This window comes from Ailuropoda melanoleuca, chromosome 14 (assembly GCF_002007445.2).
Source record: "Ailuropoda melanoleuca isolate Jingjing chromosome 14, ASM200744v2, whole genome shotgun sequence".
NCBI classification, from domain to species: Eukaryota; Metazoa; Chordata; class Mammalia; order Carnivora; family Ursidae; genus Ailuropoda; species Ailuropoda melanoleuca.
Window position 1 is genome coordinate 68,967,025 of NC_048231.1, and position 20,380 is coordinate 68,987,404.

A 20,380-nucleotide genomic window follows, 5' to 3' on the forward strand; every position below is an offset into this window, starting at 1 on the left:
AACTCACCAAATTAGGCCTGTTGGTGAGCCATACACCTTGTGACATTAGTATTGTCACAGATGGGTTCTTTTCCCCTTCATCTCCTCCATATGACTTTGGGCAGCTGTTGTAATACTGAAATTCATGAAAAGCAGAGCTTCGTGACAATTTCAGAAGCAAAATTGCTCTCTGCAAAAACCCTCCCACCTTCCGCTACCGAAAGTTTTGCTCTTCATTCCTTCTGAGAAGAAAGTCAAGTGTTATATATCTCAAGTCCCCCTGATCAGAGTTAAATTGGAAACTAAGGAGCCCACGGTGGTGCTCCTTGCCTGTTTGATTCATGAACTGATTCTGTCCATCAGTCCCTCCATTGAATCCATGTAAGCAGTAAACTAGCATGCCTTCCCTTTTTACTATATGACTACAATCAATGGGTAATAAATGTGTGTTCTCAATTTTATCTAATAGTGCTGCTTCCCTGGAAACTTGAGGGGTAAAATGAGAAATGTGTTTTTTCCCTTTTATATTTGTACTTATATTCCATGCTTTCTATTATTTCACACTACGGAGTTTTTCCTTCTTATCCTTATAAGGTACACATTTTACTTAGAGGTGAGAATTAATTCCTATTATGTAACTAATTATGGTTCTTTTATGAGTTAACCACAAAATGATGATGAATAGCCCAAATGGTGACATCAATGTAGTTTGCATCTATTTTAACTTCTGTTTCATAAGACAAGATTTTGCTTTAAAATGTATGGTCCTAGATTATAATAGATATAAATTAGTCTCCCTCATTTCAAATAATTAATTTCTGAAACTAGTACAATCTGAATTGAACTCTTCCATGAGTCAGTTTGGGGAAATATAATTAAAAGTCCATTTCATGGAGAGCAAACTTAGCTCTTACTGTTCTTTCCTCTTCTCTCCTCTATTTTTTTTATTTAATTCATTTTTTTTCAATAAATACTAACTGGATATATCATTTGGAGCTTGCTAGGCACTGTGAAGAATTTAAAATATCTGAAGTCACTGCCCTCAAACACCTTACAGAAAGACACACAAGAAGTTAACTAGAAAAGAGATGTCACAAACGCTACCAATTGAGGGGATCAGGCAGGAAGTGCTGTGGGTTTGGGGGCTAGTCTTTCCTTCCCTGAAATTTTCAATCAGAGCTTTCCAGCCTGCCATCCTTTGTGATTTATTTTTAACAGTTCTTTTCATCTCATTCCAACATACAGACAGATGCAGGAACGTATCACTGGTTCTATCCCCTATCTCTCCATTGCTTCGACACCACTTCTAAGCTCTTGAAATAAAAATTGGAAGCTGTATCCAGACTATTTTGTGAATGTCAGATTATTATCTACCAACTTCCTCTGTCTGGAGTAAAGGAGATGGGTTTCTGTGAATTAAGAAAGGGTGTGATCTCTATATACCAACCACACCTGCGTATTTAAAATCATAAAAAGAAAGTACTTGACTATGTTCAGCACTGAATTGTTACCAAATTGAAGACACTTCATTAATAACCCTACTCTTTTCCAGGTATTATTTAGGCCAGACCCTGGATACATCATCATCCATCCTGAACGGGAATGTACCCTTCCCTAAACTCTGTAAACCAAGGCTATTGTTCCATGCCCTTCTTTCCCTTCCTGGCAGTAGGCAAATAATCCTTCACTCCTAGAAACAACTGGTGAGGATCTTTGACCAGAATAACTGGCATCACATTGGTTTTCACCACCAATATTTTCTTTCACCCTTAGGTGAGTTATTTTGTACACAACTCCATTATCTTTTCAGCAGTCTTCTGCAACTTAGTTCTGTTAATTTTTCCCCCAGGTGGTCAATGTCTCTCACACTCACATATCTTTCCACTTCTTTGGCTATGATTAGTTCGTTGTGATTTCATTGCTTCTATGCTTTTGTTTCTCCCTGACTAGAGTGTAAGCTCCTGGGGGGTAGGAATTGAGACTTGATCACTGTTGTATACCTAGAACTTAATTTGGTTCCTGGAGTACAGAAGGCACTCCATAAAGATTTGTTAAGTGAATTTTCAGGATTGAGAGAAAGGGATAGCGGGCTGTGGAGGCTCAGAGGAAAGGCACCAAACCCAGCCAATCATAGAATGAGGGAGGATTTCAGAGCAATATCCACCTAAACTAAGAGCTGTTATTGCAAGTTAGCCAGGCACAGGGAGAGGGGAATCCGGACCAAAAAATAGTATAGACAGAGAACCATATTTGAGAAAGAGCGGAGTCCATTGAAAGACAGGCAAAAAGATCAGCTATGCCTTCTGTTTACTGCGCCTGAGAATCAGAACACGGTGGTATATGTGTATATGTACATGCGTGTAGGAGAGGAGAAACTAGTTTTTCAAAAGTTTAATTAGATACAATAAAAAATCAACTCCATCAACCTATAAAACCCTTAAAATTTAGCCCGAAATCCTCTATCAGGCTAAAACAGCATTTCCATTAACTTTCTCATTATCTTCTTTCTCCTCAAGTAAAATTTTAATTTTTTAAAATATTTTTTTATTCTCTGTTTTATCTGTTGGCGTTTTCATAGTACTTTTTAAATGATTCCCGCAAGCAGTAGTATGGTTAAGTAGAGAGATGTGAGCCTAACCACCTTGCATGAAATTATTATGCATGGAAAAACTGTTGCAGATTCTAAACACTCAACTTAGAGATCAATATTTAGAAAATAAACTGCAGCCAAACTAGGGTTTGGGGTGCCCAGGGACATCCTGTAGCAGAATATGGGGAAGGCAAACTGGTCTTGGAGTCCAAATGTTTTCACCATTCACTTCAGTAAGTCTCATGAGATTCTCAATCTCATCATTTGTTGAATGGAATCTGTAATATCCGCTCTCTGTTCTTCATAGGTATTTCCCCAAAATGGAAAGGGAAGCTATATGTGAAATGAGCCACCTGACAGATGGTGGGTGCTTGTATTCAGTTTGGCACAAGGTCATCTGCTATTGTAGTTATTTTTATGTTAGAAAATAAAAATTTTATACTCCCTATAACAATTACAACAACACTGTGTATGGAAAAATATGTACGGTGATTTAAATTAGTGAAAGTAAAGCTACACTTTTTAAACACACAGTTTTAAATAGTTTGTCTCGGGGCGCCTGGGTGGCACAGCGGTTGGGCGTCTGCCTTCGGCTCAGGGCGTGATCCTGGCGTTGTGGGATCGAGCCCCACGTCAGGCTCCTCCGCTGTGAGCCTGCTTCTTCCTCTCCCACTCCCCCTGCTTGTGTCCCTCTCTCGCTGGCTGTCTCTATCTCTGTCAAATAAATAAATAAAACCTTTAAAAAAATAAATAAATAAATAAATAAATAAATAAATAAATAAATAAATAAATAGTTTGTCTCTGTGGTATAACTACAGCAAGTGTGTTTACATAGAAATGGCTGCCTCATTAGCATGAGGTAATAACACTGTAACCATTTTGTCTCCTAGAATGATTGAAGATAGTGGGAAAAGAGGAAATACCATGGCAGAAAGAAGACAGCTGTTTGCAGAGATGAGTAAGTAAAGAACTTTTAAGGAACACCCTGTAGTTTCCATTGAATACTCACAGAAAGAATGGAGGTAACCACTTAATCCTTATGGCATTTGTACTTTTCCTTAAAATCCTAAATTCCTTGTATAAAATGTGCCTTTGGGCAATTTTGTTTCCTATTAGGTAAGAGTGAAATTAGCGAATCATCATAATTTGTTACTAGACTGTATATTTTCTATGGAGGGAAAAGTTTCGGAGAGCCAAATGTACGTATATACACGGACCCTTGATAAACACTAGTTAGTGCTGGCACAAATACAGTCCACTAAATTTTAAAATCTGTGTCATGTCCCCACAATATCGCTGTGTCTGGCATATTGTAGGCACTAGATATAGTCTGTGAAATGAATTATTGAATGTTTTAGCTGCAAAATGGTATATATGTTCCTACGGGAAAGAAGAATCAAGCGTGATCACCAGGCCAAACTATACACTGTCATTTGGACTTTATGGAGAGGGGCACAATCTGTCCCACAAACCAGTTCCTAAAAAGTGAAAAGGAAAATAAAGTTAAAAAGAGTTTGGAGACGCGGCGCCTGCCCTGCGTGGCTCGTCATTTAAGCATCGGACTCTTGGTTTTGGCTCAGGTCATGATCTTAGGGTCCTAGGACTGAGCTCTGAGTTGGGCTCCACACTGGACAGGGAGTCAGCTTGAAACACTCTCTCCCTCTCTCTCCTTCTGCCCCTCCCTCTCCTTCTGCCCCTACCCCCTACTCATGTGCACCCTCTCTCTGTAAAATAAGTAAATAAATCTTAAAAAAAAAAAAAGAGAGAGCGAGAGCTTGGAGGTAACCTGCTACATGAGGGAAACCAAACCAAAACTATATTTACTTACCTCAGTGGAGAATCCATTAAATAAAGGTTATTGATTTATGTAAATGCCTGGTTGCCATGTAAGAAATTGGTTGGTAGTGTCTCCATTATAGACCATTGTTTCTTTTTCTTTTTTTTCCTTTTTTTTTTTTTTTAGAGGGAAATAGAGCATGCACGAGTGGGGGTGGTGGGGCAGAGGGAGAGGGAGAGAGAAACTCAAGCAGGCTCCATGCTCAACACGGAGCCCAACTTGGGGCTCAATCTCATGACCCTGAGATGATGACCTGAGCTGAAATCGAGAGTCTGACACTTAACAAACTGAGCCACCCAGGAGCCCCACAGACCATTATTTCTTATTCATAAAGAAGAGGAACTTGTCGCGGTGGGGGGCACACATCTCAAATTCAATCTTAGAAAGAAAAAAGTACAATTCTCTTATTGTCTTTTTATCTCTCCTTCCCTGCATAAGGAATAAGGATGAGCAGGAGTGAGTTGTAAGCCTTTCTCTCTGAGAAGGCGGTAGACAAAATTAGGTTTCTACTGAAGACTGGAACTGATGTGGCAAGAATGAGGGTCGGGAGCAGATAAAGGAAAGTCCCAGATAATAAGATTCAGATTTTTCTTTATCATTTCCCAGTCATCTGGAGGCACCAAGACAGTGTTAGAACTAACAAAAAGGAAAGAAAATTAAAATTGATGTGAGGAATCTCAATCATGCTGCTCGCTTTTTCCACTTTCAGAGACATGTCTAAAGTGCCTGAGAGAGTTGCAGCCATGACCTTCCAATTTCCTCAGCCATATTTGGTCCTGTATCTTCACTTCCGGCATGGCTAGCCACCTGGAATTGTGCCCTTCGTTGATACAAATCTAACCAAGGAAGGAACCTAATTACCTCTGCCCATCTCCACAAAATGCAGGCCAGCACAGGTGTCTTCCCATACCATAGATTCTTTGACTGAAAGTCGGAGCCCCATACATCATGGGCCAGTGTTTTGTCAGAAAAAGAAAAATTTATAAATATTTAACATAACAAAGCAGTAAAGTCTTGGGGGAAATCTTTGAATTTATCCTTGTAACATTAAAGATATATCAGTCAACACACTGCAAGAATTACAAATTGTGCTTATTTCATGATTTTGTAAATACTTATCCAAATTTAAGTACACCGCCCCAGTTCCTTCTGCACCTGGCACAGTCCTTGGCACAAATACATATGTCACAAATGTCTTCTGAGTTAAAGTTGTCCAAATCAAAGGGTGATTGACATAAGTTTTGTAGCCACAGAAACAGAAAAGCTCTGAATTTTTCAAATGAGAGACATATAGCAAAATCATGCATTCATTTCCCAAATTGTAACTATCTTTTCATAGAAAGTTCTCCGGGATGCCATGTACTTTATTAAATCATTTTATGAGTTCTGATTAGTGACCAGAATAGTTAGTCAAGCCACACGAATGTGTGTCTTTCTTCCTTGGGTATGCTAAATAATAGACTCAGATGTTGTCCAAAAGTGGGAAAATAGATCTGACCTTAACAATGCTTTTGTAAGCATCCTATTTAGATCGACACTAAGTAGGACATGACCACAGTAAGTGGGATTCTGCCCAGTAAGACAACTGGCTGATTTCAAAGGAAGAATTGACGTTGATAGGTAGTCTGTCATATAAAAGAGAAAGGTGATCTCCTTGAGAATGTGTTAAATAGTTGAAAAATATATGGGTTACCCCAGCAGCTCTATCAGCAGGACACACACACACACACACACAAAGACAAGGAAACTTATTATCAGGGAAGACTGATATCAGGCCTTGGAAAGTAAGTTCCCCCAGGAATCTGTGAGGGAGCTAAAAAAGAAGGAGGAAATCATAAATGCTGTCAGCTAAGTATTTTCTAGAATTTTTTTTTTAAACAGCAAAAGAAAGTGCCAAAGAGAGTCTTTGTTTTGGAAATTACAAATGCCAAAGAAAAATTGCATGTGAAAGGGTTAAGGCAGGGAAGACTTTATTCCAGATTATTGGAATGCAGTCAGGACCTATTCCAAGAGAAAGCAGAGATTGAACTCAACTCCCTGGAAGGCAGGAGGGTTTTTAAGTACTGGCGTGAGCTAGTGCAGAAGTCTTGAAGATTCGTGGGGAAGGGGATCAGTTGTGTTTGCTAATTGTCCCAATTAGAAAGTCAGGCTTCTATCCTCCAACAGAGAATCAGAGATCTCCTTCAATGATTGTATTTCAAAGGTTTGGCTCCCATGTCCTCCTTAAGAAAGATATTCCTGGGCTGTAAAACTAGCAAGAGGCTGGAAGATTACTTCAAAATGGGGCAAAGAATTTACAATGACAAGTTTTCTAAAGTAAATGCCCAGAAGAAACGAGGGTCAGAGGCCTTGGGTCAGGATGAAGCCTGTCTGAAGTTGAGTCAGGCTGAGGGAACGGTAAGACCAAAGAACAGAGGACACAAAGAACAGAGAATAATAATTGATAAGAAGAACAACTGATAAGAAATTTAGACAAATTCAGGGGATTACAGCACATCTGCGTTAAACATCTACTCTGAGCTCCTAACCACAAGCAGCAGAAGCAAGAAGAAATGGTAAAGAAGTGAAATTAAGGGTAGCATGGACTCACAAATAAGCAAAAAATGACTAGCCTTATGTTAAAAACAGAACAAAACACTAACCCTGTGGCCATCAACTTTGATTAAAGAAATTCTAGACAAGTTGCCCTTAACCAAAATTTCCCTTCAGTAGAATGCCCTAATTATCAGTTTATTTAGTACCTTAGATTAAAACCAAAAAGGCTAGTTAAAGGTAAATGTCATCCTCACCTTGGCTTTTCAGCCATCAGATAAGTTTATCAGCTCAAGTAAGTTTATCAGATTGGCTTTTAGCAGAATAAATTGTTTGTTCTTGGAATTAAATCACCTCTGTGTTTCTGCTCTCAGAGGACGTCACTCTGCCTTATATGACGCTTACTTATGAACATGTCACTCACTGTTGTGAACGTCTCCTAAGGACAAACCATAGACCTTTACCTTCAAAATCATTCACCTTAGATGTTGAATAAATGTTGGTTTAAAAGCCTACAGGGCACAGGATAGGTAGGTTTTAATCAGAGGAGAGTGATTGGAAAACATTCTTTCAGAACTTGGAAGACTACCTACCAAGATAAAGAAGGTCCTAAGGAGAAATCAGAGTGATACCACTGGCTTTAAGCAGAGGAGGGATGGAAAACCAAAAAGAGGCAAATGTTGGTACTCAACAAACACTTGAATTGTTCAAAGGCAGATAGTTCTTCAGAAAGTTGACTACAGGCAGCACGTGGGTACTTGGAATGAAACCTAAAGTATGATTTTACAACACACACTATGACTTTTAGGAAAATTGATTTCAAAGATTCAGGAACATGCCATGAATGAGACTGCTACCAGGAGCCCACCACACACCCTATCTGTCATGGTGGGTACAGTGACTATTTTCACTTGCTCCTCATCTTCTTTAAGATGTTAATACCATGGGTCACCATCCTGGAAATAGTCTCTTACTTCACCACTCTAGTCTGCTCTTCTGCTTTTTTTGACCACTCTGCTTCTCTTTTTCTGTCTCTTCGCACCTTCCAGACACCCTGAAGCCAGATTTTACCAAAGTTTTGTTCTTGATCAGTTCCCTCCGTTTATAACTTTACTTTCTCTCAAGGCTTCACCATCATTGTTATGGCTCACAAGTTTTGAGGAGTCCTTCAAAGCCACATCCCGCATTCTCATAAACCAGCTTATCCAGAATAGTCAGTATATAAACTCCGTGTCCCTTCTGGCCTTGCTCCCTCACTATCAAGGTTTCTACTAATGAAGGAGCTTGAGGTGGGCTCACCATTAATTCCACTAAGTGCCCCTGATTATATGCAGAGTCTCCTCTTGGATAAATATTCTGTCTTGCCCCATGAAGACAAATTGCTGCATTTTATATATTTGTTAATGATTCTGGCAATGTATTCCATAGTCAGGAGTTATCTATCTGTATATCCAACTGCCACTGATATCTCCATTTGGACCTCCCACAAGCACCTCAATCTCTGTAAGCCCAAAACTGAGCTCTTCATTCCCCCACCTACAAACCTATTCCTCCATATTTGTACCTTAGCCCAGTGAGGGCCTCCCCATCCCACTGAGTGTCCTAAGGTAGAAATTTGAGCATTATTCTTGACCTCCAAACTCTTTTCTCAATCTCTCTCTCTCTCTCTTTCTTACACACACACAAATCCAGTCAATCAGCAAGCATGGAAGAGTTCAGGCACAAAGTTCGTAGCCTTCATGTTAATTCTGTAAATATTTGTTGAGTGAACTTGAAAAATGAATGAGATATTTAATTATCTGAATAACTATACCAAAGGCTTTATAATGAGCTATCAAAACATGAAACACAAAATATACGTGAATTGTGTGAAACTATTCAGAATGTAATAAAATGAAAGCCAAAAATTAGGTAAGGTTGGTTGGTTGGATAAAAGATAGTCGGATAAATGGAGAAAAAGAAAGAAAGAAGGTAGGAGGGAGGAAGGGAGGGAGAGAATGAGAGAAGGAAGGACAGAGAGGAAGAGAGGAGAAAAATCTTGGAAGGAAGAACAAAAGAGAGGAAAAACAGGAGTTGTAGAATATAACAGTGTGATCAATCAGAATTTGTTGTTTTTTTTTAAGAGAGAGGAAGGGGAGCGAGGGGCAACGCGGAACCAGACACAGGGCTTCATCTCACAATCCTGAGATCATGACCTGAGCCAAAATCAAGAGGGGGACACTTAACTGACTGAGCCACCCAGGTGCCCCTGTGATCAGTCAGAATTTCTTAACTGCGTCTTTGCTTTTGTCTTTATCACTTTCTTCCAAGTATGACATGGGTATGAGAGATTTGAGGAGATGGTACAAGGGCATCAAGTTGCCTTAAGTGAATTAGCTTTACATTTTTATTATGAAAAGTTTCAAACAGATACATAAGACTAGAAAACAATATTCATCTCCACCCTTAATTATTTACCTCCAGGTCTCTCTCTATTATTACAAAGAAAATCGAATATATTATTTAAATGAATTGAATCTACATGTTTTAAAGAATTATATCCCAGTGATGTAATACTAAAAGAAAAATTACCATCCACTTTTTTCAGAAATAATGAAAAGGACATTGCAAAAAACAAAAAATAGGGAAATACTACACTCATTTTTTTTGCTATACCCATTTTCTATTAAAAAGGAAGAATATAGATTCCTGAGAGTCTAAGGTATGAACTGATAGGTTTTATGATAAGATGGATTTTCTTTTTCAGATCACGGGATAAATATAATGTTAATCCTAGATATTTCAACATGCTAAGAACAAAGATTGCTCTACTGACTTCTTTATTCATTTATTCAATTGTATCTTTTTTATAAAGGAATTAAGTCAGCTAATTTCCCTTTTTAATAATAATAGTAAATCATTAAATAATTATTAAATAATTTAATAAATTATTTTAAAATTTAAATTATTAAATAACATTAAATGATATTTATATTAAATAGTATTTATTTAATAAGAATTATAATTATAATTCATAATGTGCATTTATTTTAATTATTAAATAAAATTTAATAAATTATTAAATAATTATTAAATTAAATTATTGTATATAACTATTATTATTATAAAAATTATTCCCTTTAATAATTTCCCTTTTTTCCTAGACTGCCAGCTCAGGAAAATACTATAGCATAAAAATGAACCTTAATTTCAGCAAGATACTGGCAAAGTCTCTTACGTTGTGTGTGTGTTAGAGAAATGTGAGCTGAATCACTACAATTAGGTAGATTTATAGGTGGTGGTGTGACCATGTCTGCAGGAATAAGTAATGGGTCAATCAGCTTGGAGGAGGACAGCCTCTAGTAGCATACTAGAAGAGTTTATTTGTGGCCCTGGTCATGTCCTTGGTTTTAACCAATGACTTGGACACAGAAGACATGCAACTACTCCCAGGGCAGGCTACGAATTTGTAGACTTCCGAGAAGAGACCACACGTGTAAAAATGAATTAAGTTTATGGTTTACTGGGGCAGGGACAAATACATTTATTTTAAACAAGTTGGATAAACAAAGCAAGAGCTGGTGCAGCATGTCTCAGCTCAGCTCTTTTGGGTCCCAGCACCATATGGATCCTGTGGTTGCCACTTACATTGTCTGTTCAAGGTGGTGTGGAAAGCTCATGTCTGAAAAGCTAAGTTTCATTGCTCACCACATCCTGTCTGATATTCAGGGCTTACATCCTCAGCCAGGAAGAACTTATACAAATAGGAAACATCAAGAGACCCTCAGACCCGTTCCTGACTCTTGAACAAAACAGAGGGTCAGTTAAGTCAACATCGTGATAGGGCAGGGAACACGGTCAGTCTCCTGTCCCTAAGCATCATCTCTGTGCCCCTCTTGACCACGTACAGGAGAGATGCACCTTTGCCGAATTGCCCCAGGACCTCTATGAGAAGGAGGTGCCGAGGAGCCACGGTTTCTGCCCCTGGAGGATACAGTCTTGCTGGAACTAAGACATTTAATTGTGTGCGACATCACAGCCCTTTTATAACTGGGGCTTATCATTATTCTTCCAGAACTTACACAAATAATCTATGTCCCTAATGTCTTCTTTTAAAGACTTATTTACAGATATTGAGACTCTCTTGATTGTTGAGCCAAGCTCAGCATCAATAAAAATGCATCTTCATCCAGGGGAAAAGGCAGAGTTAGCATTCAGGCACTTCTGATAGTCTCTCCGTCTCTGGTTATCCAGCACCCTAGAGAGTTCATGTTCCATAGGAGCCTTTCAGATTTACAGAATTATTGTAAACTGGGAAGTCCCTTTGAAATGCCAGTGGCAAAATCAAAATTTTTAGAACGGTTACAAGCATGAGCTAAAAATTAATAGAAACTAACCAAATAAATATGAAGTCCTACCTTTAGCCTCCAAATGAGCATTTAAACAGAAAACAGAAAAGATCTGATCAGATGTAGGTACATATGATTTTTTAAAATGCGCTTTTTAATGAAAAGAGCCAGAAGAATGAGCCATTTTTTTAATTGCATTAGTAAGTGTCCTTATCAAAGGTGGTAATGATTGCTTTCTATATATTCTATACAGGCGAGGCAATAACTGTGACATTTGGGTTAAGTTTACGTATCTCATTTCGAGGAGATATGAGCCAGCCATAGAGCAGGAAGACTAGAATGGATAAAGGTCTCAAAGCCATGTCCGATGATAATGACAATAATGATAGCAACATGCAGGTATGGAAGCCCTATTGCGTGCCTCCCTCTGTGGTAGACATTGTGCTTGAAATGGCTGTGGAATTGAACCTCTCCAATCTAAAGGGTCAAGAAGTTACGATCCCAGCTAAACTTTAAACTCCATGATGATAGAACATTTGTAGATAATCTTCAGATGGTAATGAAGATGCTAGTCATGATTGTGATAGCTGTTTCCCAATGTGTGAGAAATGAAGTATCAAGTGGCAGGAAGAAAAGATTATGTGTTTCTAGCAAGGAAATTAGATCAAATGGATTGAACTTATCAGGAGGCAAATTAAAGCTCAAATATAAAAAAGAAATTTCTATCACTTATTGTTGCTCAGAAATGGTGTAAGAAACCTTTTAAGAAGTCCCACCTGCTATCAGTGCTCACTAGGTGTAAGCCTCAGACATTACCAGCTGGTAAAGCTGATATTGTTATCCCCATATACATGAAGAATTCAGATACCAAGTAAAAACTTGTCAAAGTTCACACAACTGGGAAATGAAAGATTAAGGCTTACTGACTTAAGCTCATTTGTTTTTACTAAGTTATAGTCATCCCTATCATTGAAAATAATCATATATGGCCATTGTCTACATGTCCGTCTCTTGAGAGCACGTCTAAGAGAATTCCTACATTGGGTGAGGGTAGGCCCTACCTATCTCTTTGATCGTCCAAGCACTCAGTGTCAATGAGCCTGTTTGTCAAGTAATACACTCTCATGAGAATGAATGTTTAATGAACTGCCTCATAAAACTATAAAGTAATAGGAATATTGATATCATTTTTAAATGAATCCAAAGAGATCAGTTTGATTCAAGGGAATGCTGAATGCTCTCAGTGTAGGACACTTGCTAATTCATTCCGAGTTTCATTAGGAAAGCACTTAATTGGCCTCCTAATGTAATTATTTCTAGGCCAGTTCATTTACTTTCTACCCTAACTATTCTATTTTGAAGCATTTATGTAGCACTTTTACTAGTAAAGTTCAACACATGTCAAAATACAGCTCTGTGCCTTTATATCTGCTATGAACCATAAACATGGGCTTAAAGAAAGCCAAATATTTGGAATCAGAGAAGAGCAGACATTTGTTGAAAATCTGCTATGTTCTAGACACAGTCTAGAGATCAGCTCATTCAGAAAAGTGTAGGGGGATCATCAGGAACTCCGGTGTGGATGTAGCAAGCAGCCCATCCGCAGGGCGTTGTGAGGACACCAGCCCGAGCCTGGCAGGGGTTCTGGGTAGAGAGTCGTAGGAAATATTACTGGGTTGGTAGCATGGAAAGAACACACAGAGGGCCTTAGATTCTCAGCAGAACATTCAGACCTGGTGAGCTGTAGAAGCCATGCTGGATTCTTGAGTACAAGTGTAGAATGAGGAAGGTAGGTCAAGCATATGGGGACTGTGTTCCTCTCTTTAGAGAGGAATGGGAAGCCACAGTATAAGAAAGAGTAGTGGTTGTTTTTAGAAAGGAGTCTTGTCTGGGGCTGACAGGAAGGTTTGCAGGATACGCACCAGTAATACTAACGAATACACAGCACAAACTATGCGCCAGGCAGTGTTCTCTGTGCTTTGGTGTAGTCACGCATCTGCCTCATAATTCTGTGAAATAAGCAGTAGTATTATCATCATCCCCAACTTCCAGATGAGAAAACTGAGGTTTCTAAAAGCAATTGACCTGAGCACCTGGGTGGTTCAGTCGGTGAAGCATCTGCCTGTGCTCATGATCACGGGATCCTGGAATCAAGCCCCCCCCCCACCCTGCACTCAGTGGGGAGTCTGCTTCTTCCACTCCTTCTGCCCCTCCCCCTGCTCATGATCTCTCCCTCCCTCTCTGTCTCTCTCTCAAATAAATAAATAATCTTATAAATTTAAAAAAATAAAAATAAATAAAAGCAGCTGACCTAAGCTCCCACAGAAAAGATTCTCCACATTCAACGAGTTCTCACCTCACAGCCACATTCTGATGACCAATCACAGTGCATTTAAAACGGTTGATACTTCTGCCGCCTTGCTGTTTCAAGCCACAGCTCGAGCAGACTGTTCTCAGACGTGGCAGACATCAGAGGGCTGAGGCCGTGTTCCTCGCCCCACGAACGTGGTTGACAACCAACGTGTTGGCTACGTGTGCTCTCTTCCCCTAGAACCTGAGGGATATGAGGCAGACCTTTCCAAGTCTGAAAGTTATATTTGTATTCTAATAAAAATAAAAATAAAATTAAGTGAATGGGTTATAATACCTATTGTTTTCTTTATAAATCTTATAAATCCCTTTCCACACACATGGCATACCATATGTGTACGTTTCTCCCCCCACCAGGGGCTCAAGATCTGGATCGTATCCGACTCTCCACCTACAGAACAGCATGCAAGCTTAGGTTTGTTCAGAAGAAATGCAACTGTAAGTATGCCAGCTGTTTGGACTAATTACCCTCCCGAATCCTACCGTTGACATTTGTTACTTTGTTTATTAAAAATGGTTGTCTTGTAAGTGTTGATAAAAATATGTTTACACAACAGTGAAGAGTATCACAATACACAAATGGTAGAGAGACGATCTGAGGCTTCATTGCTCTTAACTGCTCACGAATTGAAATGGATGCGCCTCTGGGTGTGTACGAAATCCCGTCCTTGGGATGGTTTAAATCCGGATGGCTATTTTTCTTCTCTTCCCTTCTCTTGCCTTGGTGTTGTCCATGCAGTGACATCAGAATGGTTTCCACACACTTTTAAAACATCAAATATTATTAAGTCCTCTTTATATTTGTGTTTCCCTTACAAGTATAGAAAAATGTTCACAAGCACCTGGAAAGCACAGAAGTTTCTTTCCGAAGCAACAAAATGTGCCCTTTGTATCAGAGTATTAACTACATTTGCCTACAGCAGACCACAGCAGGAAAAGAGGCAATAATAGTTGAAGAAACAAAGGGACTTGCTTCAACTTGTTGCCAAATTTTACAATGTCAGCAGCCACTAGGTCACTAATCACAGAGAGCCGTTTGCTTTGCCTGCCGCATCGCTGCTCCCATCGTATCTTCACATCCATTTTCTGGAAAGAAAAGTTGCCTCATAGTTCATGTGTGTGAACTTACTCTTTTTTTTTTGAAAACTGACTGCTGTAAAAATTAATAACTGTTCTCGTTTTCTAATTAGTATTGGATGGATTAGAAAAATGAAAATCATAATGTTCTCCTAAGTGTGTACACACAATTTTTGCATAAGTGGCACTAGGGCTTAGACATGGTAAATGTGGAAACCAACCATTTCCACACCTCTACCCTCCCGGAGTCTCCAGCAGATGTTCTGTGGGGCCCTGGGCAGGCCAGCCCCCACCCCAGGCTCCCCAGATCATGACTATGGGGGTGGGCAGACAGTGTGTAGCTAGGCTTCTAGTTGCTCATTTATAGCTTATTCCTCGGCTTCAGTGGTTAGAAATGAAGCTGAAATTTGGGGCAAGAGGAGAAGGGGGTAAAAACTGGTTGGCCAGATATCAAAGACATGTTAGACCCCTTATGAGAAGCTAAACTCATCAAAAAAAAAAAAAAAAAAAAGGGGGGGAGGCAATGAGAAGAATGCTGCAGATGTGGGAAGGAATCGATGGATGTCCTTGCAGCCCTGGGCACTGAGGGGTCTATAAAAGGTCTTTCGAGGGCTGGTATTAAAGGATAAGGAAGAGGTTCCCACTGAACAAAGACTTTTCACCCCACCCAACCCCACCACCCGTATTCAAACCAACGGAAAAATCTCCACATATTCAGCAATGAAAAAGTGATAGGATCCTCGTACTTTCTTTCCTCATCACCACTCAGTGGCCCTCAGGTTGGAAGTGAGAGGAGAAGGAGCAGGGAGGGGGGTTCTGACCCCATAGAGCTTTGCCAAGCAGGATTCCTCAGGTCCATTCAGCAGAGATAGGGAATTGCAAAAACGGGTCACAAAATGGTAGGGATGAACTAAAAAGTAAATAAACAATAAAGAAAAGGAAGGACGGCAGAGAGAGAAGAAAAGAAGAAGCAGTGATTTGGCAGCCACCTCTGCAGCCAACATTACAAAGGCCCTAACTAGCTCCAGCAACCCTGGGCACATCGCATTCCTCCTGCTCACAGGTAATGGCCCTTTCTCATTCTTGGGCATCTCCTTTTCCTCTTCCTGTTCTTTTCTGCTCCTCATCCTTATCTGACATCCAGAATCATGTCATAGTCACACTGACCCCCTTGGAAAGCAGTGAGGAAAACAGCACTAGTCCATCCCTGGGGGAAACTAGAACTTTCATACTTGTCTAGCTGTCTCTCAGTGCATCCATTCACTTAACCTTTTAATTTCGAAAGCTTATAACGCGCTCCTACTGTGTGTTCGGCACTGTGCTTAGGTGCCTGGACTAGAGCGATGTGAATAAGATGTGATATCTGCCTTAAAGTTGCCCAAAGTCTAACTGGGTCAGACTAGATGGAATTTTAAACAGACTCCTATCACAGTATGGAAATGTAATGGTAGGAATATGGGCATGGTGTTGTGGGAGCACAAGGAGGTGGTGCCCTGTCCGGGCGTGAGGGCCAGTAAAAGGAATTTCCTAGAGAAGAAGACATCTAGCCTGATTCTTAGAGAATTAGTGTACATGACACAGAGAAGTGTTATGCCCAAAAAACTTCATCTATTTGATGAAAAAAATCACTGCTCCGCCTTTTGGCTAAGATCAAGTGTAGGAGGAAAATATTACATTCTCTACAAACTATACAAAAGTAAGGCTTAAGGAAGAGAAACAAGCAGGTTTTGAGTGCTCTGCTAAAATTAAGTTGATTTTTTAAAATTGTTTCTACCTTGAGCAGAAGCGTTAAATGCAAGTACGATATGGGTTTACTGGGTTTTCCTTCCTGACAACAAATCTCCCAGTTGTGATGTTAAGGAGTTTGCAAGATGCTAACACAGCTGAGTCTCTTTTATCTTAAAGGTAGAGCCTTCTTTTTCAGATAACCAGGACACTGGTATTTATGTGACATAATGTTAGTCAACGTTGAATGTACACCCCTGTATTTGAGGAAGGTCCTTTTTGTCTGCAATAAAACCTAATCCACCATAAATTATGGTAGGTTATAATGAAGTTTTACTCTACAATAAAAGAAATAAGAAAACAAAATCCAGGTAATGTATTTGTGAGTACCTTGCTTTATTGGAAATTCTTCCATAGCGTTTACTTCATAGCAATCGATGGACCTTAATGGAGAACGGGTTATTTTTAGGTCCAGACCTCATTTACAGGTAATATTGATTTTGCGTATTAACAAAACTAAGCTTAAAAACTACGTAGTAGAGGGGGAAAAACATAAAAACCTGTCATCACCTAGGAAAAAAACATTGTCTGGATATAGCATGGAGTATATAGACTTTTAAGAGATTTGTTTTTTATCTAAATTCAGACATGAAAAGTGTTAGTTAATTCCCTGTATTTCTGTCCCCACAGCCCTTGCCTACTCTCTTTATGGTTTCCTATATAGAGCGCTGATCCCTATCACCGACATTCATGTTCATTCCCTCTAATGCAATTCCTGATGGAAGCTGAAAGTGACTGCTTATCAGGAACGAAAAAAGACCCTATAGAAGAGACCAGAAAATTGTGGCTTGCACATTAAATGCAGCTCGGCACCTACTTTTGTGTAGACGGTGAAATAGGAGTTTTTACAGATGAATATTTGTAATAATTTTAAAATAGGGAACACTACTTATAATCCCAGTTAAGCAAAATGTTATCCTTCTCCTGCGCCAATTCCAATCTTCTCATTGGTAAACAAGCATTGAAAAAAAAAATGCCCTCCATTATTATATTTTTAATTTCATCAGAAAAATGTTGTGTAAATTTGTTTTCTCTGTTATTATATATATGCCAGCATAATATCTACATAATATTACCATGTAATCTGGTAGTGCCCCACTGTCCACACACAAAGAAGACATTTACCAACCTCTGTTGTAAAAGAAAAATTGTAAGAAACCATCTTTTCTTTTTTTCAAGCAAAAGATTCTTTATTCCTTTGACCTTCACCATGGGATCTATTTTTCAAGTCAGCTTCTTCCCCTTACCATTTGTTTTTGTACCCTGTCATAACCTCCCTCCCCATGTCATGACTAGCACATTCCCTAACGGAACAAAGGGATGGGTGCCCCTAAAAATCAAGGGACACCAAGTTGGGAATTTTATTTTCTAGGAGGAATAGGACAGAATGGGGAGAATACACACAATATTCCTAATTCTGCTTTCTAATCAACAGCGTTCCCTTTAGCTTCCAGGTTTCCTGAGAACTTCCCAGAAAAATAAATACCCTATATGCCATCTATAAGGATGTGTGCAATGGCAACGTCTCAGCCTTTGTTTTAAACAAATAACTATTTTCTTCCAGAACATTATTTCCTCGGTCAGCACTGACATGGTTAATGATCCAGATACCTTGTAATGTCAGCAGATCTTTTTTCAGAAATTACTTTGGAGTCAATGGAATGCAGCCTTAAGTTCATGAACAATAAAAGGGAACAAGAGAAATAAATCAGAAATCCTGAATCCCTCATGTTTAATAAAGGGAACAAAAGTAAGGAGGCACCTTCCTTTAGTTCTGGTCACAGCCTGAATTTTCTTTCTGTCACTCATATCAACTACAATTTGGTTAAAATTTTGCTTAAAAGGAAAAGAGGAGGAAAGGTATATATTTGAGCTTTCAGAGTTTCTAAAATATCTTCCCTTTAATAAAAGAAATATAAGTATTACTCATCTAGTTATAAAGTTAGAACATGTGCTTTTTGCCTTTAATAGCTCTAAACTTCTTTCAGGGTTTCTAGAACCAAAAAAAAAAAAAAAAACCCCACAGACACCTGTTTACCTAATGGCTTCTCTGTCACTGTGAAATTAACCCATGTGAGTGCTAGATATGTGGTGGGTCTGGAATGAATATTCTCTTATGAGTGAATGAATAGGCTCCACTAGATGCATTTTTCACCAGCCAAGTGACTAATCGTATGCTTTCAGGAGTAGTCTTCACATATGTTTTTTTTAAGATTTTATTCATTTATCTTAGAGAGAAAGAGAGTGAACACGAGCAGGGAGGAGGGGTAGAGAGAGGGAGAAGCAGACTCCCTGCTGAGCAGGGAACCTGACTCAGGGTTTGATTCCAGGACCCCAGGATCAAGACCTGAGCAGAAGGCAGACACTTAACTGACTGAGCCACCCAGGCGCCCCTAGATATGCTTTTTTTTGAAATAAATACTAATATCCCGTTCAACTTTTATTCAAGTTGATGTACCAGCATATTCCTTCTCTCTGCCATATTTTTAAGTATGTGGATTTTAGGCTGCCTGTGTTCACTTTCTATCATTACATAACAAATTACCCCCACACTTAGCAACTTAAAACAACACATATTTACTATCTTATAGTTTCTGTAGGTCAGAAATCAAACACAGCGTGACTGGATTCTCAGCCTAGAGTCTCCCAGGGTCTGTGGTTCTCATCTGGGGCTCACAGCTCTCTTCAGAGTGAACTGGCTATTGGCAGAATTCATTTCCTCATGGTTGAAGGGTTGAGGTCTCCATTCCTTGTTGGCAGTCAGCTGGGGACTACTCCCAGTTCCTACAAACCACCTGCATTCCTTGTCACATGTTTGCTTCTCCTTCCATGCCAGGCAGAGTGGGTCTCTTTGACTTCCTCCTCTTCTGTGATCAGCCAGAGAAAATTCTCCACTTTTAAAAGACTTATGTAGGGGTGCCTGGGTGGCTTAGTTGGTTAAGCGTCTGCCTTTGGTGCAAGTCATGATCTTGGAGTTCCGGGATCGAGCCCTGCATGGCGCCCCATATACATCAGGCTCCCTGCTCAGTGAGGAGTCTGCTTCTCCCTCTGCCCTCACCCTGCTCATGCTCTCTCTCTCTCTCTCCCTCTCTCTCTCTCAAATAAATAAAATCTTTAAAAAATAAAAGTAAAAAAAAAAAAAAAGGACTTAGGTAATTAGGTCAGTCTTACCCAGAATATCTCCCTATCTTAAGGTCAACTGATTTGAGACCTTCATTACATCTGCAAAATACCTTCACAGCAGTACCCAAATTAGTGTTTGATTCAACAATGGAGAAGGTATGTCAACACTGAGGACCAGGAATCTGGGGTGGGGGGAGGTGTGAAGAGGAAGAGGACATGTTAGGACTCCACCTATCAGACTGCCCAGCAGTCTGTTTTCCAGATAATGACATATAGATCCTTGAGTGAAAAAAATAAAGTTTAAGGGGAAAACTCAGGTGACAGAAACAGATCCCCCAAAAAGAGATGTGTCTGAAGGAGAGGGATAGGCATCTTTCCTGTCAAGGAGTCAGAAGGAAGAGCAGGAATGTTCAGTTAGGGAAATAAGTGGCAGATGGCAAATCCTTGGAGCATAATTATCTGTGCTCCAAGTGATTTTGATACATATTTTCACTCCTGATGAAACGCTTGTTTAGAATAAAGAGAAAAGCATTGCACTAAAATCCAACATTCCTAAAAAACTCCCTGGGGGGAAGTTGGTGGTGACTGAACATAAACTCATTCGAGACACCTTGTAATGTGTCTGTTAGCCATTTGTATGTCTTCATTGGAAAAGTGTCTGTTCATATCTTCTGCCCATTTTATGATTTGTTTATTTGTTTCTCATGTATTGAGTTTGAGAAGTTCTTTGTAGATCTTGGATACCAGTCCTTTATCTGT

The 20,380-nt window shown here is 39.4% G+C and overlaps 1 protein-coding gene across 21 annotated transcripts in view; it reads left to right on the top strand.

The window, feature by feature from the left end:
• Positions 1–20,380, top strand: part of DTNA (dystrobrevin alpha) — a 245,090-nt gene that overhangs the window by 121,472 nt on the left and 103,238 nt on the right. For all 21 annotated transcript variants that reach the window (XM_019797940.2, XM_019797941.2, XM_011222883.3 and 18 more), the window contains 2 exons: positions 3,460–3,527; positions 13,994–14,074. In XM_019797940.2, coding sequence (XP_019653499.1) covers positions 3,461–3,527; positions 13,994–14,074 — 148 coding nt within the window. In that variant the 5' untranslated portion in view covers position 3,460. The remainder of the gene's footprint in view (positions 1–3,459; positions 3,528–13,993; positions 14,075–20,380) is intronic.